We start from the raw sequence: 22550 nt of genomic DNA on the forward strand, positions 1-22550 counted from the left end.
CATATGAACTTGTAAGAACTAAAAACTTACAGGTCCCTAGATGTGACTGCAAACAACTGCACAAAACCCTGAAGCTTGGGACAGTGCACCCTCTACAATGGAAGCAGAGCCCAAACAGTTTAAAGTCAAGTAATGGGCTATGGAAATGAACAAATAGCGGAAAAAAAAAACTCCAAGTATAGAATGTTATCATGGTATAATGTTAAGGGGTTAGGAAGATCTTCTCTGCATATCAATAGGCTTATGTTACCTGCTTTGATCCCTAGCCCAGCTCACAGATCTGATACATCCTGAGTCACAGAGCCTATTGGGGGAGGGAAGCTTGCTTAGGGGAAGATTGTTTGTATGAAGACTTTCATACCTTTTGCTAATTTCTAATTAGGCACTGAGTCATGTGGGTTGTGATGCCTTCTGACTCTGAGAAGTTTCTATATACTCTGGGTTGGTATTTTGCTTCAGGGGCTTGCCTATGATTCCCTGGTCAAGATTCTGAGTGGCCATATGTTCAGAGCTCCCCAGCTGCTCAGATGTAAAGGGTCTCTCAATCCAAGGATGTATGTAAGGTGTATAGCAATAATGTTTTTATTCAGGTAGTCAGAGCCCTGTCTGTTGGTCTTTATTTCTCTGCTTGTATTTTCTCTGAAGTTCAGGGTGCTGACTTTTCCCCTGAACTAGTGAATGTAATTTTAAAAAATTGTTAACCCCTTAAATAGTTATCTTTCCTAATAAAGTAGACCTAAGAACCTGTGCTAGCAGCCAGCCTGGGTATGGCAATATGGTTGGTGCTACACATGGTGACAAAGAAGAACAAAATATACACTCAGAAGAAGATAGCAAAGTCAAAGCACCTACATTTAAATCCTCCAAAAAATATGGATTGGTCTCAGGCTGTGGGAGAGCTCAAAAAGTATTTTGAAAATCAAGTAAGTCACTTAACCCCAATTGCCCTGCCCTCCTCCCTGCAAAAATAGAAAAAGAAAATCAAGTAAGAGAGGGAGAGGAAAAATGGGAAGAGAAATGAGAATTATGCAAGAAAATCATGAGAAAAGAGTAAGAAGCTTGGTAAAAGAGACACAAAAACAATACTGAAGAAAATAACATCTTTAAAAAAAAGACTAGGACAAATGATAAAAGAGGTACAAGAAACCAATGAGGAGAATGCCTTAAAAAACAAAATTGCTAGGGTGGCCAGGTAGCACAGTGAGTTAGAGCACCAGCTCCAGTGTTGGGATGACCTGGAGATCGAATCCCAGGCTCAGACACTCAGCACCACACCCAGAAATAACTGGCCGTGTAACCTTGAGCAAGTTACTTAACCCCAATTGCTTGAAAAAAAAAAACAGAATGGAGAAAGAGGTCCAAAACTCACTGAAGAAAATAATTCCTTAAAAATTAGAATGGGGCAAATGGAAGCTAGAGGCTTTATGAAAAATCAAGAAGCAATAGAAATTAGAAAAAAATAGAAGAATGGAAAAACAGAAGACAATGTGAAATATCTCATTGTAAAAAAAAAAAACTGACCTGGAAAATAGATCCAGGAAAGATGATTTTAAAATTATTGCACTCCATGAAAGCCATGATCAAAAAAAGAACCTAGGCATCATCTTTCAAGAAATTATCAAGGAAAACTGCCCTAATATTCTAGAACCATAGGGTAAAATAGAAATTGAAAGAATCCACCAATCACTTCCTAAAAGAGATCACAAAATGAAAACTTCCAGGAATATTATAATAAAATTCCAGAGTTTTCAGGTCAAGGAAAAAATATTGCAAGCAGCCAGAAAGAAACAATTCAAGTATTGTGGAGCCACACTCAGGATAACACAAGATTTAGCAGTTTCTACATTAAAGGATTAAAAAGCTCAGAATGTGATATTCTGCAGGGCAAAGGAGCTAGGATTACAACCAAGAATCACATATCTAACAAAACTAAGCATAATCTTTCAGGGGAAAACATGGATATTCAATGAGATACAGGACTTCCACGCATTCTTGATGAAAAGACCAGAGCTGAGTAGAAAATTTAACTTCCAAATAGAAGACTTAAAAGAAGTATAAAAAGTTAAACAGGAAAGGGAACTCACAAGGGACGTAGCAAGATCAAATTGTATACATTCACATGGAAAGCAGAAGACCCTTCTCAGTAATAGGATAGTTAGGAGTATATATGGACTGAAGGCAAACGTAGGAGTTGAATGCGAAGGGATGATATCTAAAAAATAAAATTAAAGGGTGAGAAAGGAATGCATTGGGAGAAAGAAAAAGGGAAATGTAGAATGGGGTAAATTATTTCACATTCAAGAGGCAAGAAATAGCATTTACAGTGGAGGGAACAGTGGGGAGTAGAGGGGGAGTAAATGAGCCTTACTCTCATCAGAATTGATTCGAAGAGGGAATAATATACACACACAATTGGGTATAGAAATCCTCTTACCCTATAGGAAAGTAGGAGGGGAAGGGGATAAGAGACAGGAGGGGGGAGGTGACAGAAAAGAGGGATAAAAGAGGGATAATTGGAGGAGGGTGATCAGAAGCAAAGCATTTTTGAGGAGAGACAGCTGAAAGGAAAGAGAGAGAAGAGAATAAGCAGGGGTGGGGATAGAATGGAATCAAATTTATAAAAATAAGAGCCATTGATAAATGACCCAATTGATAAATTATCAAAAAGTATACTCTGTTTTCATCTAAAGTAATCAAAGCTATCTATAGCCATATGAAAAAAAATACTCTAACTCATATTGATTGGAGAAATTTAAAGGAAAACAATTCTGAAGTACACTTCATACCTTTTATATTGGACAGAAAAGGGAAATGACAAATGTTGGATGGGATGTGGGAAAAGTGAGATATTAATGAAGGAGTTGTGAACTAATTGAAGTATTTTTGTAGATCAGTTTGGAACTATGCCCAAAGACCTATAAAACCATGCATAATCTTTATCCTAGCAATACTGCTATGAGGTGTGTATCCCAAAGAGATGAAAAAAAAAGAATCTATATGGACAAAATATTTATAACAGCTCTTTTCTAGAGGTAAAGAATGAGAAGTTGAAATCAAATAGGGGAATGGTTGAACAAGTTCGGTATGTGATTATGATGGAATACTATTGTACTATATGAAATGATGAGCAGGATGCTCTCAGAAAAACCTGGAAAGACTTACATGGGCTGATGCAAAGTGAAATGTACCATGTACAAAGTAACAGCAATATTATAATATGATCAGTTGTGAATGGCTTATCTATTCTCTTAAATGATCCAAGACAACTCTGAAGGACCTGTGATGAAAATGCTATCTATCCACAGAGAAAGAACTGATGCTGTCTAAATGCAGATTGAAGCATACTTTTTTTTACTTTTTTTTTGCATTTTTGGAGGGCAGTTGGGGTTAAGTGACTTGCCCAAAGTCACACGGCTAGTAAGTGTGTTAAGTGTCTGAGGCCAGATCTGAACTCAGGTCCTCCTGACTTCAGGGCTGGTGCTCTGTTCACTGCACCACCTAGCCGCCCCATTACTTTATATTTCTTGAGGTGGTTTTTGTCACTTTCTTTCACAGTATGACTATTGTGGATTTGTTTTGCAGGACTACATGTGTACAACCTATATGGAATTGCTTGCTTTCTCAATTGAGGGAAAGGGAGGGATAAAGGGAGAGAATTTGAAACTCAAAGTTTTAAAAACAAATGTTAAAAATTATTTTTACACGTAACTGCAGAAATACAAAATACTAAATAAATAAAAAAGAATAATAAAAAGATGATTGCATATGAAAACAAATCTATTTTGTACAACTTGCTATTTAAATAACAAGTAACTTTTCAAACTATACTACCTCACTGTGATTCTTTTTGTAGTGTTATTTGTTCTCTTCTCTGTGTTTCACTTATGAGTGCTACTCCTCTTGAACTGGCAAGTTGAGTCCTCCAGAGTAAAGCTACATCTTCCCATTAGGGTCATAGGTGTACCTAGAAATGGTCGTATGTGTCTTTCTATGTTATCATCATGAGTCACTATTCCACAGTTGATTAATAGTTAATATAAATTAAGAGTTGACAGAAATTAATCATCCAGACTTAATTAGACTTTAGGAAGAGATATTTACTGAGGTAGTATAGTAAGAAGAGTTGTATTCTAACAATTCTCCCCAGAGTCTAGAACACTCCTTCCCATCAGTACATACAGAGCTCAAAGAAATCTTGGCTCAAGATTTGGAAGTATATGTGGCAAAAACTTCTAGTTCTTGGAAGTTCTTCTTCCATTTAATGAAATTCTCGAGCAGTTCTTTTAGTTGTGATGTAGTTTCTTGCCTGGATGCCTCATCCAGCTAAGAATCTGCCTTCTCAAATAACATCTAGTCTCTTCTCTGCTCCTAATGCAGACACTGCTACCAACTATTGGTGACCTAGGTGATGGTGCCAGGATGCCAAAAACATATGAGAAATCTAGAATCCTCCAGGCCATTTGAAATTCTCAAGGTCTCTTTTTTTGCTGTTATTCAGAGGTACCTTTGTGGCATACTGAATGAAAAACTAAGCCTAGTATCAGGAAGACTTAAGATCAAATCCAGTTTCAGACACTACTCTATTACTCTGGGCAAGTCACTTAACCTCTTCCTGCCTCAGTTTCCTCAACTATAAAATAAATATAATAATTATGCCTACCACCCATAGTTGTTGTGAGAATCTGTTGAGATATTTGTAAAGCACTTAGCATAGTCTCTGTCTAATAGTAGGTACTTAATAAATGCTTAGCCCATTCTATTATTCGCTCCTGAATTTTGTTGTTACTATATAGAAATACTGTTGATTTGTGATTCTATTTGCCATCCTGGAATTCTACTGAAGTTATTGTTTCAGTTGGTTTCTGTGACAATCTTGGAAGATTATAAAAAGATTATATATGAAAAGATTATATATGAAACATATATAATATGTTTCAAGCAAAAAGATAATTTTATCTCTCCTTTGCTTATATTTCTTTCATTTTGTTTATTGCTAGGTTTAGCATTTCTAGAACTATGTGAAATAATGGAAGGTAAAGAGAACATGCTTCCTTTATTTCTTTCTTCTTTAGGAAAGCTCCTAATATATCCACATTGCAAATAAAGTTAACTTTTAGATTAAGATAGTTAACTTTCATCACATCAAAATAAAGGTCTTGCTATGCATATACTTTGGATGATTGTTGCATAAACAAAAGTACTTTGTTAAAGGTTTTTACTAAATCTATTGGTATAATCATGTGATGTTGGCTATTTGGGATTTAATTATGATTATATCAAATGTATTCCTGTGGAAGCATCCTTGCTTCTTTGATATAAATCTCATTTGAACACAGTAGATGGGGGGGGTTTTGGACAAATTACTAATCTTTTTACTGGTATTTTTCTTTTAAAAATGAATTCATATTCATTAATTATATTGATTTCTAGTTCTCTGTTTTTTACCTCTCCTGGTTTACTTATTAGTTTAGTAATTAGTTATTAGTATTGTTATTTAAAAATTTGATACAAGTGTCTTATAAATCCATCTAGATAACAGTTTCATTTTCTTTTGTAGTTCCTTTCAAGCTAGTTCAATTTGCTTTGTTTCTCTTTACTTGGAGTTCTGTTACTTTGGGAATTAATTTGGGAATATCTATACTTTGGTAGATATAGCCTCCATTCTGGCTTCCTCACCCAATAGGTACTTGCACAGGCAGGTTAAGTTATCAGAAGTTAGCTGATTACAACTAATCTCAGCATTGTAGGCCTAACCCTGAGGGGTTGGGGTTTCTGGGACTGTTGTTTAGAAGCCATCATCCAAAGTGTTCCATTTGTCAATCAAACTCTACTGCAAGGACAATCTTAATGGAATTTCAAACATCCCTCAATAAGACAAATAGGCAAAGTCCAAAAAGAAAGAAAACAGGTCGATTAAGTTTCAACCACATAGAAGTTTCCTACAAAAAGGAGTATGCATTTAGAGTTAGTTATTCAAGCTTACTAGGCCAATAGGCAAAACTTATCATATGGACCTATATTCCATAAGGAATTCACATTTAGATAATCAGTCTTGGTCTCCTTGAAAAGTTAAAAGAAAAAAATGAACATTTATGAGTTACTATGGCATGATCTAGGCAAACTGCTAGATACTGATATTTTAGGGACCAAAGTTCATACTGTTTGTTCACAGTAATATGTCATCTTTCCTAAATAGATAACTTGTTTCATCATTATTCCTCTGGAATCACAGATGGTCACTGAAATAATCATAGTTTTACAGCTGTCAAACTTATCTTTCCTTATTTTTTCTACTCTATAAATTGTTCCCCTGATTTTATTCATTTAATTCTTCAATACTGGAGTGAATAGTCAACACTTATGAAGCACTTACTATATGCTATGCACTATGCAAAGCACTGGGGATACAAATATCAAAAAGATATTCCCTGCCCTCAAGGACTTTGTAGTTAGGCATTTTGTTGAGATGGCTCTAGTGGGATATGGCCACTGTGCATGCTACAGCTTCTTGGAGTCACAGGTGAGAGCTGGGTGGCAGATGGTATCAAAGGTGGATCGCAGTCCCGAAAAGGACTCAGCAGCCACCTTACCATAGGTACTAATCCTCCCTGGATACTCCATAAACCCCTTACCTGTATGTATATCTGAGATAGATAAACTGTGAGTTGGGCCTGCAAATGAAAAGGAAAGGGAGAACAGGTCAAATTGCTTTTGGGTAAATTGCAAAGTTCCTCTGTAACTTTGAATTAAGTCCAAGCTTTCCAACATCAAAAATTCAATAAACATTGACTAAGTAGTTAGTATCTGCCAAATGTTTCCCCATGAAAGCAAAAGTTTTGACAGACTAATTGAATCTAACAGTATGTAATTTATTAAAGATAAATATAAATCCTTAGCTTCACAAATACAAGATAGAGAAAATATCATTAGATAGAAGTTCATCTGAAAAAAGTCTAGGTATTTTATTGGACTGTAAGTTCAATATGAGTCAATAGTGGGATATGGTAGCCGGGAAATTGATAGGAATTGAGGTTGTGTTAAGAAAAGTGTACTGTATAGAACTATGGAGGTGATAGACCCTCTAGTGAGATCACATCTAGAGGACTATGTTTGGTTTTGTCACCACATTCTAAGGACATTTATAGAGATAATTTGGAGAAGGGGAGCCAAGATGCAGAAGAACCTTGAGTCCAGAATTGGGGATGAGTATCCTGGATAAGAGGAGAATTGGAGAGGGTGCAACATGAGAGCTGCCTCCAGTTATTTGTTACTGTCTTGGGGAAGAAGGATTATCCATTTTCTGTTTGACCTCAGAGGGCATAACTAGGAGCAATGAACAATAAATTTTCAAGAGGATTCTGGTAGGGAGGCTACTAGGAGCTCAAAGACTCCATAAAGTCTTCCTGGGGAAGATGGCACTTGACCTAAGCCTTCAAGGAAACTAAGGATTTTAAGAGGCAGAAGTGAAGGGAAAGTGAGCTCCAAAAATGGGGGATGCCTTGTGCAAAGTTGTGGAGACAGAAAATGGAAAGAAAATGTAAAAAGATCAGACTGACAGGACAGTAGAATATATAAAAAGGAATAGTGTGTAATAAAGGTAGAAAACTATGTTAAAGCCTCATTGGGGAGAATTCTAAATGCCAAAGAAAAGATTTATATTTGATCTTAAACTTAACAGGCTGCCCCTGGAGTTTCTTAAGTAGAGGAGTAGCTGTGTGGAGGAATGAAATGGAGGAGAGAGGAGAGAGACTTGAGGTAAGGAGGTCAATTATAATAAGGCTATTGAAATGGGCCAGGTTAAAGGTGATGAAATTCTAAACTTCTAGGGTGGCTATGTGGGTGGGGAGAAGGGGACTAATGTAAGTGATACAGAAGAAGAACTAAGATTTGTCCACTGACTAGAGAGGTGGGATGAGTGAGAGTGAGAAGTCAGTTTTGACAATGATGTTTGGAATCTAGGTAACTAGAAGGATGATGTTGCTCTATAGGAAAATTTGGAAGGGGAGTTGTTTGCAGAGGTAAGAAAATAGATAATTGAGTTTAAGATTCCCAGAAAATGTTAATTAATGCATGTTAGTGTGACTGTGAGTCTTTATTGGTACATACATATAAATAAGAGTAAATTCCATCTCCAACCTTTGTGTCCCTGCACAGACTATCTCCCCATACTTAGAATGCCATTCCTTCCAGATGTGTGCCTTGTGGAGTTCCTAGTATCCTTCAAGGCTCAGTTAAAGTGACAGCACCTACAGAGGTCAATCCTGATTCCTCCCACTCACTAGTACTTCACCCTAAAGGAATTAGTTTGCATTTATTCTACAAATCTAATCTACCTGTATGTATTGTTCATTTTGTTTCCTTCCAACCACAAAATGTAAGGAGCTTGAGGGCAGGACCTGTTTCATTTATGTATGGTACTTGGTACTGTAGTATTTTAAAAGGTTTGAAAGAAAAGGTTTCTTGATATTTTAATCATTTTATCGATAGGACAAGCACATTGATTAATAAAAGGATGGTCATTTGGCTGTCTCTCTTAGACCAAAGATGATCATGTAGGTGGATTCACAGTTTATATACCCTTCAGGAGCAAATGTTCCTCAGGGTGGACATCAACCCTGATTGGTTAACAATTAATGAATGAGAGAATTAATATAACATTGAGAGGCTGAGAGTGACATCATGTCATCCTTGGACAGAAAGACCCTCTCTATTTCCAAGACCACCCCAACTTTGGGTAATTCAGACAAGAGTGTCTGTCTCCACTCAGTCTGGACAAATGGATCTGTCTCCACCCAAGGAACTCACCTAAGACTAGACATTCCTTGGAAGGTTGGGTTGGGTCCCATAGAGAAGGTTAACTCAGTCATCAGAGACTAAAGTCTTGAAAATAGAAAAAGATAGTATTCTCAATCTCCCCAAATCATTAGTTATTAATAATAATTTCTCTCATTACATTATAGATACTTAATATATGCTCACTGGATCAATGAATGAATAGTGATGAATATGTGACTTTCCCTTTTCACTGAAACTCACTGAAATAAGAAAGTGCATTTTAATACCTAGGAGCTCAGAAAGGTCTCCAGGTAAAATCCTTACAGTTGATTTTCTGTGTTGGGTACAAGGAGGGAATATTCTAGGGACAGGCTAAGAAACCAATTTGTTACATGGACTACTAGTCAGACTGAGTGAACAGAGGCCTGTGCTCTATATAATACTTCTGAAATGGCTATGCCAGTCACAGGGATAATATGATTAGGTTTGGGAGATCTTGTGACAGACTGATACATTTCTGAGATTTACAAAAAAAGTTAGAAGATCTAGATTTGGAACATCAGTAAAATGTGAGTGTAAGAATGCTTCAGTCGCTGGTTCCTTGAAGTATTGAAAGAGCATGTTCATAATTGTAATAATTTTAAGAAAAATAAGTATTATTAATAAGAACCAGAAAGAGCTGTGTTCAACTAACATATAATAGCAATGTGATCTTGGCTTGGGCAAGTCACTTAACCTCTCATTATTCTACGTAAATTTTTTAAGACTCAAAGCTTCAGAGAAGGTGCTAATCTGCATTGGTAGAGGGAGTTACTTCATTCACAGAAGGCTTGATACTCTGTGATGAATGATTCTCTGTGATAAATCACATGTTTAATCCATATACCAATTATTATTAAAAAACAGAAGGGGTACAACAGAAGTGAAGCTCTGATTCTGTTGACCTCTTCCTAAAGGTTTTCCTAACTCTACCTTCAGAGAAAAAGTTTTAATAAAGAGAAAACATTTCCATTTCCTTAATCAGTTGAGAAGGCAGTGTGTCAGCAGAGGCTGGGACTGGACAAGTTAACATCTGAAGTCTCTTCAACCCCTGATGTTTTAGATTCCTAAATACCCAAGGTATCTTTCTAGACTGCATATTGTCTTTGCCATTTGATGCCTAAGAAACTATTCCAGTTATGGTAGTGGAAGTTGTAATAGAGAGAATGGGATTAATCAAAGAGATCATGACTCCAATTTTTCTTTGTTTAAGACTCCCTCAAGAGCCTTCTATTTAGTTCTTCCAGGCTGATATAAACTAGCTGATGTGCATGAAGATGCCCAGGCTGAGTCCGTGTGTATGTATGCTTCTGGCTTGTTATTGAGAGATAAAGCAGGATAGATAATTGCAAAGGTATCAAAACAGGATAGATAATTGCAAGGGCATCAAGTCTTAGGAAAGATTCTTAAAATCTAAATATCAAACATAGCTCAAGTTGCAATTCAGGATAAAGATGCTTAGTATGTTACAGATAACTATTAGTCTGATGAGAAATCTTTGTATCAGGTATGGATCTGGCATGATCATTCCTCCACAAGATCACTTTAGGCTGAGGTAAAAAGCAAATATGAAGATGAGATGGCCTTATAAAGCTAGAGAGAGAACCAAAGCTAAGAAGGGGATAAAATTCAAGTTTAGGAAGAGGAACTAAAAATTGAAGGATCTCTTGGAGGGGGGGAGGGGCAGCAGAAGCTGAATTCTGTCACTGTACAGGTACCTGCAATTATAGTCCTAGATATTGATTGTCCCTTTGTCCCCAATCTTAAAATACAATTGCTTCCAATGTATAAAAATGCCTGATGAGAGTATATACATATGTCTGTGTAAGTCAATCACTGTCTGATTACTGAGGAAATGAATAGATGAGAGAGAAACAAGGGAAGGTTAGCACCAGCAGGGATCCTAGAGTGGCCATTTGTTCACTAAGACCCTAACCCTGTCTCCCCATAAACACCTTTGCCAGGGCTGCTTTGATTTCTCGGTTCTGCAGACTATAGATGTAGGGGTTTAGTGTAGGAGCCACCACAGAGAACATGACTGTGGCCACAAGATGTCGGTCTTCCTTTTGGCCCTCAGCCTGGCTTGGGGGCTTTACGTAGATAGCTATTACAGTTCCATAGAAAAGAACAACAACCATGAGATGGGATCCACAAGTGGAAAATGCCTTACGGAAACCCCCAGGGGCTCGAACCTGACATACAGCAGCTCCAATGAAAACATAAGAGGCCATAATGCAAACAGCAGGCACAATGATTACAGCACTACCCTCAACTATAGCTACCAGGTAGTTGAGGGAGGTGTCAGAGCAGGCAAGATGTAACAAAGGATGGATATCACAGAAGAAGTATGGGAGAGCATGATTGCTACAGAAAGTGAGATGGACAAGGGGGGCTGTGTGGAGCAGAGAATGCAGGGCCGTGCCCACCCACACAGCCCCCAGAAGCCCCATACATCGTGGCAGGGTCACCACAGTAGTATAGTGCAGTGGTTTACATATGGCTACATATCTATCCCATGCCATGGCAGCTAACACATAGCTGTCCACATTGCCTGCCATCAGGAAAAAGAAGACTTGGGACAGGCAGGCTGAATAGGTGATGGTCTGGTCTCCTGTCAGCAGCGCATAGAGGAGCCTGGGCACTGTAGCAGAGGTGAAACAGAGATCTGCCAGGGACAGATTGACCAGGAGCACGTACATGGGTGTATGGAGGCGTGGGTCTGAGCCAACAGCAACAAGGATCAGCAGGTTGCCCAGGAGAGCTGCCAGGTATAGGGCCAGGAACAGTGGGAACAGGAGATCTTGGTGACTGGAGAAGGCCAGGAGGAGGAACTCATAGGTGCTAGTCTGATTTTCCATTGTTATGTTGCGTCTGAGTCTGAGCCTAGATTGGGGAGATGAAGAGATGGATTGAGAGAGAGAGAGTCCCACAGCTAATCCACACTGAATATTTTACCTCATTATGCCCTTTCAAAAGTATGCTACATAACCTGAAGAGATTTCAAAGACTTCTCAGTTATGGCACTACTTGGAGTAAGTGTGTAAGTTCTAAAGTCATATAGAAAATATGTGTTGTTAAGTCATGGTAGCAAAAAAAAAGTCTTTACTTCTTCATTTCTAGCAGAGGGCCTAACACAGTGTCCTACACCCCTACTTACCCTGGAATGGATTCCCATACCCCAACTCATTTCCAGAAGTTTGCTAAAATTCTAAATTTCCAGTTATTTCTGGGATGTATCCACTGACTTTGACCATCAACCAGCCACCTCTAGGATTTTCATCCTGTAAAGAAATACTACAGGCAGGAAAGGCGTGATATGGCCAACTGTGACTCAGACTCACTTCCTGCAGATTATCTTTATTGCTTTATAGAGCTGTGCCCCAGATACTCCAGGGTTCTAGCTTTCACTTGAAAGGATATCTTCCCAGGCTCTGGGGTACAAAGATTCCCTCTCTGAAATAAGGAAAAAGCCCATCTTCCTTCAATACCCCTGAGATATGTTTGGATAAAAATAAAACTTAACTAAATGCATCAGCTCTGGTTTGTGGGGAAAACACTTTTTGTTATCAGAAGACTATGGCTTCAATGATAAGTCAGTCACTTGCTAGCTATATGACCCTGGGCAAGTCACTTAATATCTGAGCCTGCAAAATCATATTAAGACTTTCCCTACTCTTTTGTAGAGCTGGTTAGAATTACTTCAACCAATTCCTATAACTTTCAAGACCAAAATACCCTTCAATGGCCACCATTTCTCTTTGTCTTCTGCCTCCCCTCATTAGAATATAAGGTACCCGAGGGCAGGTGCTATATGCCTACTTTCTATTATTGCCCTAGAGTTTGGAACATAGTAAACTCTTAATAGATGGTTTTCATGCATCCACTAATTTGTAATTATATAAATATCAATATATCATCATAATCATTAATAATATCAAATTTTATCAAGTAGAATTAGGTACAAAGTTAGGAACTCATCTTTCCCCCTTCTCCTACCATCCCTCTTATTCCAGAGGAAAGCACTATCCTCCCAGTTTCTCAGACTTGTCACCTTGAAGTCACCTTGAATTACTCACTCTCTTTCACATTCCTGCACCCCCACCCCCAAACTAATCTGTTGCCAAAATCTCTTGATTTCACCTTTGCAACATCTCTTGAATGTGCTTTCTTCCTTTCTCTGACACCACCACTGTGGTGCAGCCTATCATCACCTGATCCCTAAACTATTGTAATAGCCTGCTTGTGAGTCTTCTTGTCTCAAGTCTCTCCACCACCTCCCACCTCCATCCTTCATACTTGTATGTATGTAAAGTGATTTCCCTAAAGTGCAGGTTCAAACATATTACCCCTTACTCGATAAACTCCAATGGTTCCCTATTGCCTTCAGGATCAATCAAAAATCCTCAAGGTCCTTCATAACCTAGACCACTTTTACCTTTCTAGTCTTCTTAAACCTTACTCCCCAACATATACTCTTCAATCCAGTGACACTGGTGTCCTGGCTGTTCCAGGAACAAAATACTTCATCTCTCATATCCAGGCATTTTCTTTGGCTGTCCCACATGCCTGCAATGGGTTCCCTCCTCTGCTTTACCTACTGACCTCCCTGGCTTCCTTTAAGTATCAACTAAAATTCCATCTTTTACTGTCAGTCTTCCCCAATGACTCTTACTCCTAGTGCCTTTCTTCTGTTAATTATTTCCTATTTATCTTCCATATAGTTTGATTTGTGTATATTTGCATGTTGTCTCTTTCACTAGACTGTAAATTCCTTGAGGACAGGGACTATCTTCTGCCCCTTGTTGTATCCCCAGCACATAGCAAAAGTCATGGCATATAGCAGATGCTTAACAAATATTTGTTCTTTGATTGTTCAACAAGTTCATTGTTGTTTGAATTGTTAATACTTCTAACTAATAAAAGCACCAAAAAACCCACCACTTGTATTCCCTAGATGGATCAGAATATAGATAACAATTTCCTTCATAATCTGACTTACAAAAGATGTGAGTTTAGTTTATACTTGGTGTTGTTTTTTAATGAATGCCAACTTAGGGGTTTTTTTTACATTTCATTTAAGTGATGAATCTTTACATGCCTTTCTCACAGACATTTTCTTTCTTTTTCCCATGGCTCCTGGTGACTCTGGAAGAAAGAGTGAGGCTGACAACTTCATGAAATTCTGCCTCATTTAAATCCAATTTATGCTCAAGTCAATAAACATCACCCATATCATTTTACTATTTCATTATTTTATTATTTTAAAATTTAGAAATATTTCTACCCCAAAAGTTCATATATTATTCTGATCAACCAAAGTTGGACTGTATGTTGACCCTGACATCATGATGTCATTTTGGTCCTGTTCTAGGACACAGGGAAATAACATGCACAAGGTGGACATTCAAGCAGAATCAGTCCTTGAGAGCTTTCTTTAATTCATCTTTAATATTGCTAATATATTTTTCCTCTGTGTTGGGGATTCTCTTATTTTCTCTTGTTACAGATCCTTTCATGGCTCCTTATTTACAGACTTAAAGTCCTTTTGTCTAACAGCCAACCTACATTCTGATTCCATCCTATCTTTTTAGATTTAAACCATCACACCCCCCCCAAATTAGAGTATTCACAGGGGTCCACATATACCCTGGACTCTTCCACCACTGTACCTCTCCTCACACAATTCCTTGTCTCTAAAATATCATTCCATGACTATTAAATTACTACTCATCATTTAAATCCAGATCAAAATTCAATTTCAGAAAGAAGCTTTCCTTTATCCCTTAAACAATAATAAATTTATCTACTCTGGATCTCTTAATCATCAGGGATTACAGTTAGCTGTATATACACCACTTGATTTAAAACCTTACTGTGATGCCTTATTGTTGTGCAAAGGCCATGCTAGCAGAATTAAAATCCTGACAGGTTATATCAGGCTCAAAGGGCTTCAAGCAGGGACCCTGGGTGTATGTCTCTTTGGTGAGTGTAAGAGGCCTTCTGGTGACAGCTAGACTCTGGCAAGAGGGACTAAATTTCTAAAGACCTTGGAACCAGTGGCAGAAGAGATAAAACTTAACCCAAGACCATGAATGCATGCTTGGCAGAGGTGGGATGGGGTTTCTTGGAGTTCTGGATGGGTACTGAAGGGAGGAGGTGATGCTTTCCCCCAAAACATAAAGCAGAAGCAGGATAGTAGCATCTGGAAACTCCTTTCCTCAGACTCAGTCCTCCAAAGGAGACCATGAAAGGGGACAATGAAGGGAACAAGTAGTATAATAAACTGTGTTAATTATCATAGGTGCTTGTACCAGAAGCAAGAAAGTGAGGGAGGAAAATGACACTGAGGAACTTAAGAATTGGCATTCTTCACACCCATGCCCCTACCTTATTGCAGAGGTATTCAATTGGCATCCAATCCTAATCATGTCTTTTTAGCCTATTAAAAACTGCATCTGACTGACCTGATATTATTTCTCATAAATACTTGTGGTTAACCCTGCCCTTATATTTGTTTGAGTTCTTTCATTAGTAGCATGAGAGCAAGGGATACATTGGTATCCAGGAGAGAGTGGCCTTTCTGAATGCAGGTCTGGAATCCCAACCACATTGTTAAAGGATTTTTTTCCTGCTTATTGAAGCCATTGTCACTGGGGGCACATATTTAATAACTATAATCCCAAGGGCAGAATTGCTATGAAATTGAGCCTTGGGCCTTATATAGTAACACCTAGGACTATATGGGGACCAGTCTAGCTAAGTTTGGAGAGGCTCAGAACAAGGACAGCCATAGAGTGGTTAATTTTTCAGTTTAGCAACTCCCTAAGACTAGCAACCAAATGGTTGAGTTGTGACAGCTTTTGTTATAAGTATTATTCATACTGAAAAAATAAAAGATAATTGATCCATTTTAGTTATGAAATATACCACATCCCCTTTCTAGGCAAAATTTAAAGGCAAAATGTGTCATCTCTACATTTTGTATCATTTCCAGTACTTATTAAAGTACTTAATAACATCAAATAGTCACAAACACAGAAAGATTTCTTGGAAAAAAATTTAAAATCAAATAAGAGTGATTGAGGAAAAATTAGGAAAAAATAAAACAATTCAAGAAAATTATAAAAAGAAAGTAAACCGAATGGGGAAAAAAGGTCTATAATCTTAAGGAAGAAAATAACTCCTTAAAACTAGAATTAGGGCCAAAATGGCAGAGTAGAAGCACAAACTTGGCACGGGCTCCCCTCCACTCACTTCCAATACATGTAAAAAAATGACTCTAAACAAACTTTAGAGCAACAGAACCCATAAAGTGACAGAGAGAAGCAAAGCTCCCAAAGAAAGAAGCCCAGCAGGCCGACAGGAAGGATTTATCACACCAGGCAGGAAGATGAGTGCAGCCCCATGTGAGTTGTTTTGTTCCTGGACCCAGGGCAGCCCCAACCAGTGGCCACCAGAGCAGACTTCAGGAGAGAGAATCACCAGCAACTGTGGCAGTTTCCAGAATTATCAACCCATAAATGCCAAAAAGAAAGTAAAAGGTCAGTATGGAACTTTTGGGGTGCCAACATCATGGTATGACCCCTGCTCCTGGGGGCAAGAAGCAACAGAGGCACATTGGTTGTGCAGGCACCAGTTGCCTGGCTGTCTCAGAAGCTCCTAGCTTGCAGATTGCAGGGGGACCAAGAGACCATTCAGAGGATAATTGCTCTCGCTTTAACTTGCTGGGATCTGGATTGCAGTCTTAGGTAGTGGTCTTGGGGTGTGTGACCAGTAAGCCAGAGCTTGTGGTGTCTGTAGAGGGCACCCAACTAACAGCTCCAGCAACTGTGAAAATCCAGTGACTTGGGATGAATATCTCTCTATTCTGGAAGTATAGCTCTACTGTGGCAAAGCCCTCAAAAGTCAAGTAATTGACTGGCAAGATGACGAAGCCCAGGAAATGTAATCAAACCATAGATTCCTTTTTTGGGGACAAAAAGGATCAAGGCATAGAGAGGGAGGAAGACAGTAAAGTCAGAACTCCTGCATCAAAAGCATACAAGAAAAATGTGAATTGGTTACAGGCCATGGAGGAGCTCAGAAAGGATTTTGAAAATCAAGTTAGAGGGGGCAGCCAGGTAGCACAGCGAGTAAGAGCACCGGCTCCAGTGTTGAAAAGACCTGGAGATCGAATTCCGGGCTCAGACACTTGGCACCCACCCAGAAACACCTGGCCGTGTAACCTTGAGCAAGTTATTTAACCCCAATTGCTTAGGGGCAGCCAGGTGGCTCAGTGAGTAAGAGCACCGGCTCCAGTGTCGGGATGACCTGGATCAAATCCGGGCTCAGATACTCAGCACCACACCCAGAAATAATAACTGGCTGTGTAACCTTGAGCAAGTTACTTAACCCCAATTGCTTTAAAAAAAATCAAGTTAGAGAAGTGGAGGAAAAATTGGGAAGAGAAATAAGAATGATGCAAGAAAATCATGAAAAATGATTCAACTGCCTGCTAAAGGAGACCCAAAAAATACACTGAATAAAATAATACCTTAAAAAATAGACTAATTCAAATGGCAAAGGAGGCTCAAAAAGCCAGTGAGGAGAAGAAGGCCTTAAAAAGTCGAATCAGCCAGATGGAAAAGGTATTTCAAAAACGAACTGAAGAGAATAACTCCTTCAAAATAAGATTAGAGCAATTGGAAGCTAATGACTTTATGAGAAATCAAGATACTATAAAACAGATCCAAACAAATGAAAAAAATAGAAGGCAATGTGAAATATCTCATTGGAAAAACCACTGACCTGGAAAATAGATCTAGGACAGAAAATTTAAAAATTATTGGACTACTTGAAAGCCATGATCAAAAAAAGAGCTAGACACCATCTTGCAAGAAATTATGAAGCAAAATTGCCCTGATATTCTAAAACCAGAGGGCAAAATAGAAATTAAAAGAATTCACCAATCACCTCTTGAAAAAGATGCCCCCCCAAAAAAAAACTCCTAGGAATATTATAGCCAAATTCCAGAGTTCACAGGTCAAGGAGAAAATATTGCAAGCAGTCAGGAAGAAACAGTTTGAATATTACGGAAACACAATAAGGATAACACAAGACCTAGCAGCTTCTACATTAAGGGATCAAAGGGCTTGAAATATGATATTCTGGAAATCAAAGGAGCTAGGACTAAAACCAAGAATCACCTACCCAGCAAAACTGAGTATAATGCTACAGAGGAAAATATGGTCATTCAATGAAATAGAGGATTTTCAAGCATTCTTGATGAAAAAACCAGAGCTGAAGAGAAAATTTGACTTTCAGATACAAGAAGCAAGAGAAGCATGAGAAGGTAAAAAGGAAAAAGGAACTTGTTAAAGTTGAACTATTTATATTCCTACATGGAAAAACAATAATTGTAACTCATAAGACTGTTCTCAGTATGAGGATAGTTGAAGGGATTATGTGTGTATATACATATATATTTATGCATAGGAGGCTGTATGTATATATAAATATATATGTGTGTGGGCACATGTATGTTCATGTATACATAGACAGAGGGCATAGGATGAGTTGAATATGAAGGGATGCTATATAAAAAATAAATTAAGAGGTGAGAGAGGAATTTATTGGGAGAAAGAGAAAGGAGGAGATAGATTAGGGTAAATCATTTCATATAAAAGAGGAAAGAGAAAACTGTTACAATGGAGGGGAAGAACAGTAAGGTGAAAGGGAATGGAACAACCTTATTCTCATTGAATTTGACTTAAGGAGGGAATAACATACACACTCAATTGTGTATCTTTCCCTACAGGAAAATAGGGGGTAGGGGATAGGAGAGGGGATGATAGAAGAGAGGGCAGATTGGGGGAGAGAGTAATTAGAAGCAAACACTTTAGAAAAAGGACAGGGTCAAAGAAGAAAACAGAATAAGTGGGGGGTGGGATAGGATTGAAGGAAATATAGTTAGTCTTTTGCAATATAACTACTATGGAAATGTTTTGTTTAACTGCACTTGTACAACCTATATTGAATTGCTTGTCTTCCCAGTGGGGGTGGGTGAGGAGAGCAGAAGGGAAAGAATCTGGAAATCAAAGTTTTAAAAAATAAATGTTAAAAAAATTATTTTTTACATGCAACTTGGAAATAAGGTATACAGGCACTGGGGTATAGAAATCCATCCTGCCCTCCTAGTAAGTTAGGGGGAATGGGGGAGGATATAAGAGAGGTCAAATTGGGGGAAGGGGTATTCACTGGGCTTGCTATTTTGGGGTGGGGGTAGGGGAAAGACAGGGAGAAAAAATTGTGACTCAAAATCTTGTGGAAATGAATGTTGAGAACTAAAAATTAATTAATTAATTAATTAAAAGAAAAGGCCAAAAAACTAGAATTTGGCAAGTGGAATTGAATGCTATTATAAGACACTGTGACATAATAAAAAAAAATTTTTAAATAGAAGAAAATCTGAAAGATCTCATTAGAAAAACAATGGATCTGTAAAACAAATCAAGGAGAGACTATATGAGGATTGCCAGACTACCTGAAAGTTATGATCAAAAAAGTATCTGGATATAATACGCCAAGAAATTATTAAAGAAATTTTCCCTTAAGTTCTGTAACCAGAGGATAAAGTAGAAATGGGGGGGGGGGGAATCTACCATTCACCACCTGAAAGAAATCCCAGGAGGAAAACTTAGGGGAATGTCATAGTCAAGTTTCAAAACGTCCTGGCTAAGGAGAAAATATTGCAAAGAACTAGGAAAAATAAAACAAAGTAACAACTTAAATACTCTGGAAATAAATGCAGTCTTTCATAAGATCAAGCATCTTCTACTCTAAAACACTGTAGGTCTTGAAACACTATATTTTAAAGAGGAAGAGCTGGGACTGAATTCAAGAATAACTTGCCCAACAAAACTGAGTATACTCCTGAATGAAAAAAAAAAGATTTTTAATGAACTAAAAGACTCTGAAAGACCTTTGTAACAAAAGGACCAAAATTCAATGGAAAATTCAATATAAAAGATCCGGGAAAAATATGAGGAAAGCATTAAATACAAATTATGAGGCATACACACACAAACACACACATGCATATCCATACATACCTATATAATCAGTATTCTTAAAACTGTCATCATTACTAAGATAGTTTAAAAGAAAGGTTGTGACTGAATTGAGTATGAAGGAGTGATTCTAAAAATCAAAATTGAGTAGGAAAAGGCAAAAGGGAGCAATTATATTATTAAAATAGAGCATAAAAGGAAGAACTAATTCGAAGGAGGCAGGTGGGGGTGGAAGGCCAATAATGTTGGAACCTTACAGTATTGTCATCTGGGTTGAAAAAGAAATAACACATACATCTGGAAGGGTATAGAAGTCTTCTGAATGTGTAGAAATCTGAGAAAACTGGGGTGCAGTGTGGAGAAAGGACTTTTACAGGGGTGGGTGGCATGTGATTGTTGGGGGTGGAGGGAGGGAATAAGGGGGACTCTTGGATGTGAGGTGGAAGTAGGGGGTGGAAGGGTTGAGAGAGAGGATAAGGTAATGGGTGGGGATAGGGTAAAAAGAAAGACAGAAAGAAAATGGTGAGTAAAAACAAGTTGGAGGGAAATTCACAACTAGTAATTATAACTTTGAATGTGAATGGAATATTTATAGCAATTCTCTTTGTGGTGACAAAGAATTGGAAATTGCAGAAATCCTCATCAACGAGTTATGGTGAGTGGTTGTAAAGCAATACTACTGTGGTACAAGAAATGATGAGGTTAATGATCTTAGAAAGGCATGGAAAGACCTGTATGAAAAGATAAAGGGTGAAGTGAGCACAACCAAGCAAACATTGTATACAGTTGCAGCACTGTTGTTTTAAGCTTGACTTTGAGTGACTAAGTCATTTTGACTTATAAATACACAGATTAAAAATAAAGGCTATGTGAAGAAAGATGTTATCTGCATCCAGAGAAAGAATGAATAAATGTAAGTACATATAGAATAATTGTATATATCTATACTTATTTCTGTCTAATGGTAGCCATCTCTAGGATTGAAAGGGTTTAGGGAAGAAAAAAAAGGAAAAAGTAACTTACATTACAACTTTGTTGTATATTTGAAGAGAATAGCAAGTTATTCATTGTAGATTGGTAGTTTCATGTGCAATCATTTTTTATTGTACTGTATTATAGTAATGCCTGTTTTGTTCTGAAAATTAAATAAATTTAAGAAAAGAAAAATTTGCCTGATTATTATCCTATGTAACTTCCTGAACTTTGGAATACTAGAGGCTTAATATTTTTTTAATTTAATAGAATTGATCAGAGACAGAAGATTAAGCCACTAAGTGCACATGGTATCTGTCTATAAAAATAATATGAAACCAAGATGTGGATTGATCAGAAAAGCATCTTCTCACTTCTTCCTAAAGATACGTTATATCTTCAACACCTGACAGACTTCAGTATGTATCTGCCTTTGAAATGGAGGACAGGAAACCTAAAACAACAGTTGGATAAATGTCATTTATTTTGACCCCCCAGGTCTCCCCTCCTGTGAGGGGTACCTGGTGCTCGTATTCTACTTCAGCCCTATGGTTCAGACTCCCAGACTATTTCCTACACCTCTCCAACCCCAAAACACATTTCAAGCAAAGAACGGGTCATTTGATCTCATTGCTAGAAAATGCTTGCAATTCTCACCCTCCTAAACATTCTCCTCTTATAGATATCCCCAAACCTAAATCACTTTTGAAAAGAACTTCCAGACACTCAGACCCTTCCCCCAACTTCTGCCTCAGTCACCTAAAATTCATTCAGTTTAGCAAAGCACTTGCTGACTTTCCATAAACTTTTAGAGGGAGACGCCTACCTTGGCTCTAATCCATATATGGAAGTCTGTTTCAAAGTATTGTCCCCAAACCTGCAGCTTTTCAAAGATTAAAGGTTAGAAGTGGAGAGAATGATGATAGAAGGGATGAGAGAGAGCACAGGACACTTCCCCTACCTTCATGCCACAGTGCCCTGCCAAAAGGCAGAAATGTGAATATTTAAGGGGCCAGTTATTGGGAGCTGGCTCTGGAAGTGGATGGGAATTGAGGGTCTCTGTAGTTCCTTCTCTTATTCTCACGGGTCTTTTCTGTAAGTGTTTTCTCCCATCACTCTGTTTCCCATTACCATGCTCTTATCTCTCCAGAGGTCTCATTAAAAAGAACACAAAAAATGCCAGATACACCAAGACATCTTCTGTTTCATGGCAGCCTGTACTGTCCCCCCTCATTAACCCATGACAGTTCTCACACTATGATTGGTTTCCCTTATTGTTCCTTTTCCTCTCTTTTGAAAGTCCAGTGAAGGGGTGGGAACCTGTAGCCTTGAAGCCACATGAATCCAAACTTAACAGAACAAGCCCCCTTAATTAAAGGATTTGTTCTATAAACTTGGACTCTTCAAAGGGCTGCACCAAAGGACCTAGAAGGCCACATGTGGCCTCAAGGCCACGGGTTCCCCACCCCTATCCAGTGTTAGTTATCCTAATTCTAGTTGGCAACACCAGTCCTTCCAACAGAATTTCTGTCTTCCTAGGCCTTTTGTGGAAAAGAATATAGTTTTATTTCTCTTTTGTACATAACTGCAGTAAAATATATAGAAATTTTGGACAACTTTTCTGTAGAGGTACAGAGGCACCAATTGTGGAAACTTTGAAGGGTAGGCTTAAAAAATTGAGATTTGGTAATAAACAATAAGAAATCTTTTCATAGT

General features: G+C 38.0%; 1 protein-coding gene across 1 annotated transcript; it reads right to left on the bottom strand.

The window, feature by feature from the left end:
• Positions 1 to 10745: 10745 nt before the first annotated feature.
• LOC138159556 (putative olfactory receptor 1F12P) lies at positions 10746 to 11672 on the bottom strand. The gene has a single exon (XM_069085908.1). It carries the CDS (start codon positions 11670 to 11672, stop codon positions 10746 to 10748), a length of 927 nt encoding a protein of 308 aa, XP_068942009.1.
• Positions 11673 to 22550: the final 10878 nt, after the last annotated feature.

This window comes from Petaurus breviceps, unplaced genomic scaffold, assembly GCF_028583685.1.
Source record: "Petaurus breviceps papuanus isolate PSGF00001 unplaced genomic scaffold, PetGlider_PUasm1.0 176, whole genome shotgun sequence".
NCBI lineage: Eukaryota > Metazoa > Chordata > Mammalia > Diprotodontia > Petauridae > Petaurus > Petaurus breviceps.

Excerpts from the sequence above, each read along its gene's own strand:
- LOC138159556 (XM_069085908.1), bottom strand. The coding sequence starts at position 11,672 with ATGGAAAATCAGACTAGCACCTATGAGTTCCTCCTCCTGGCCTTCTCC.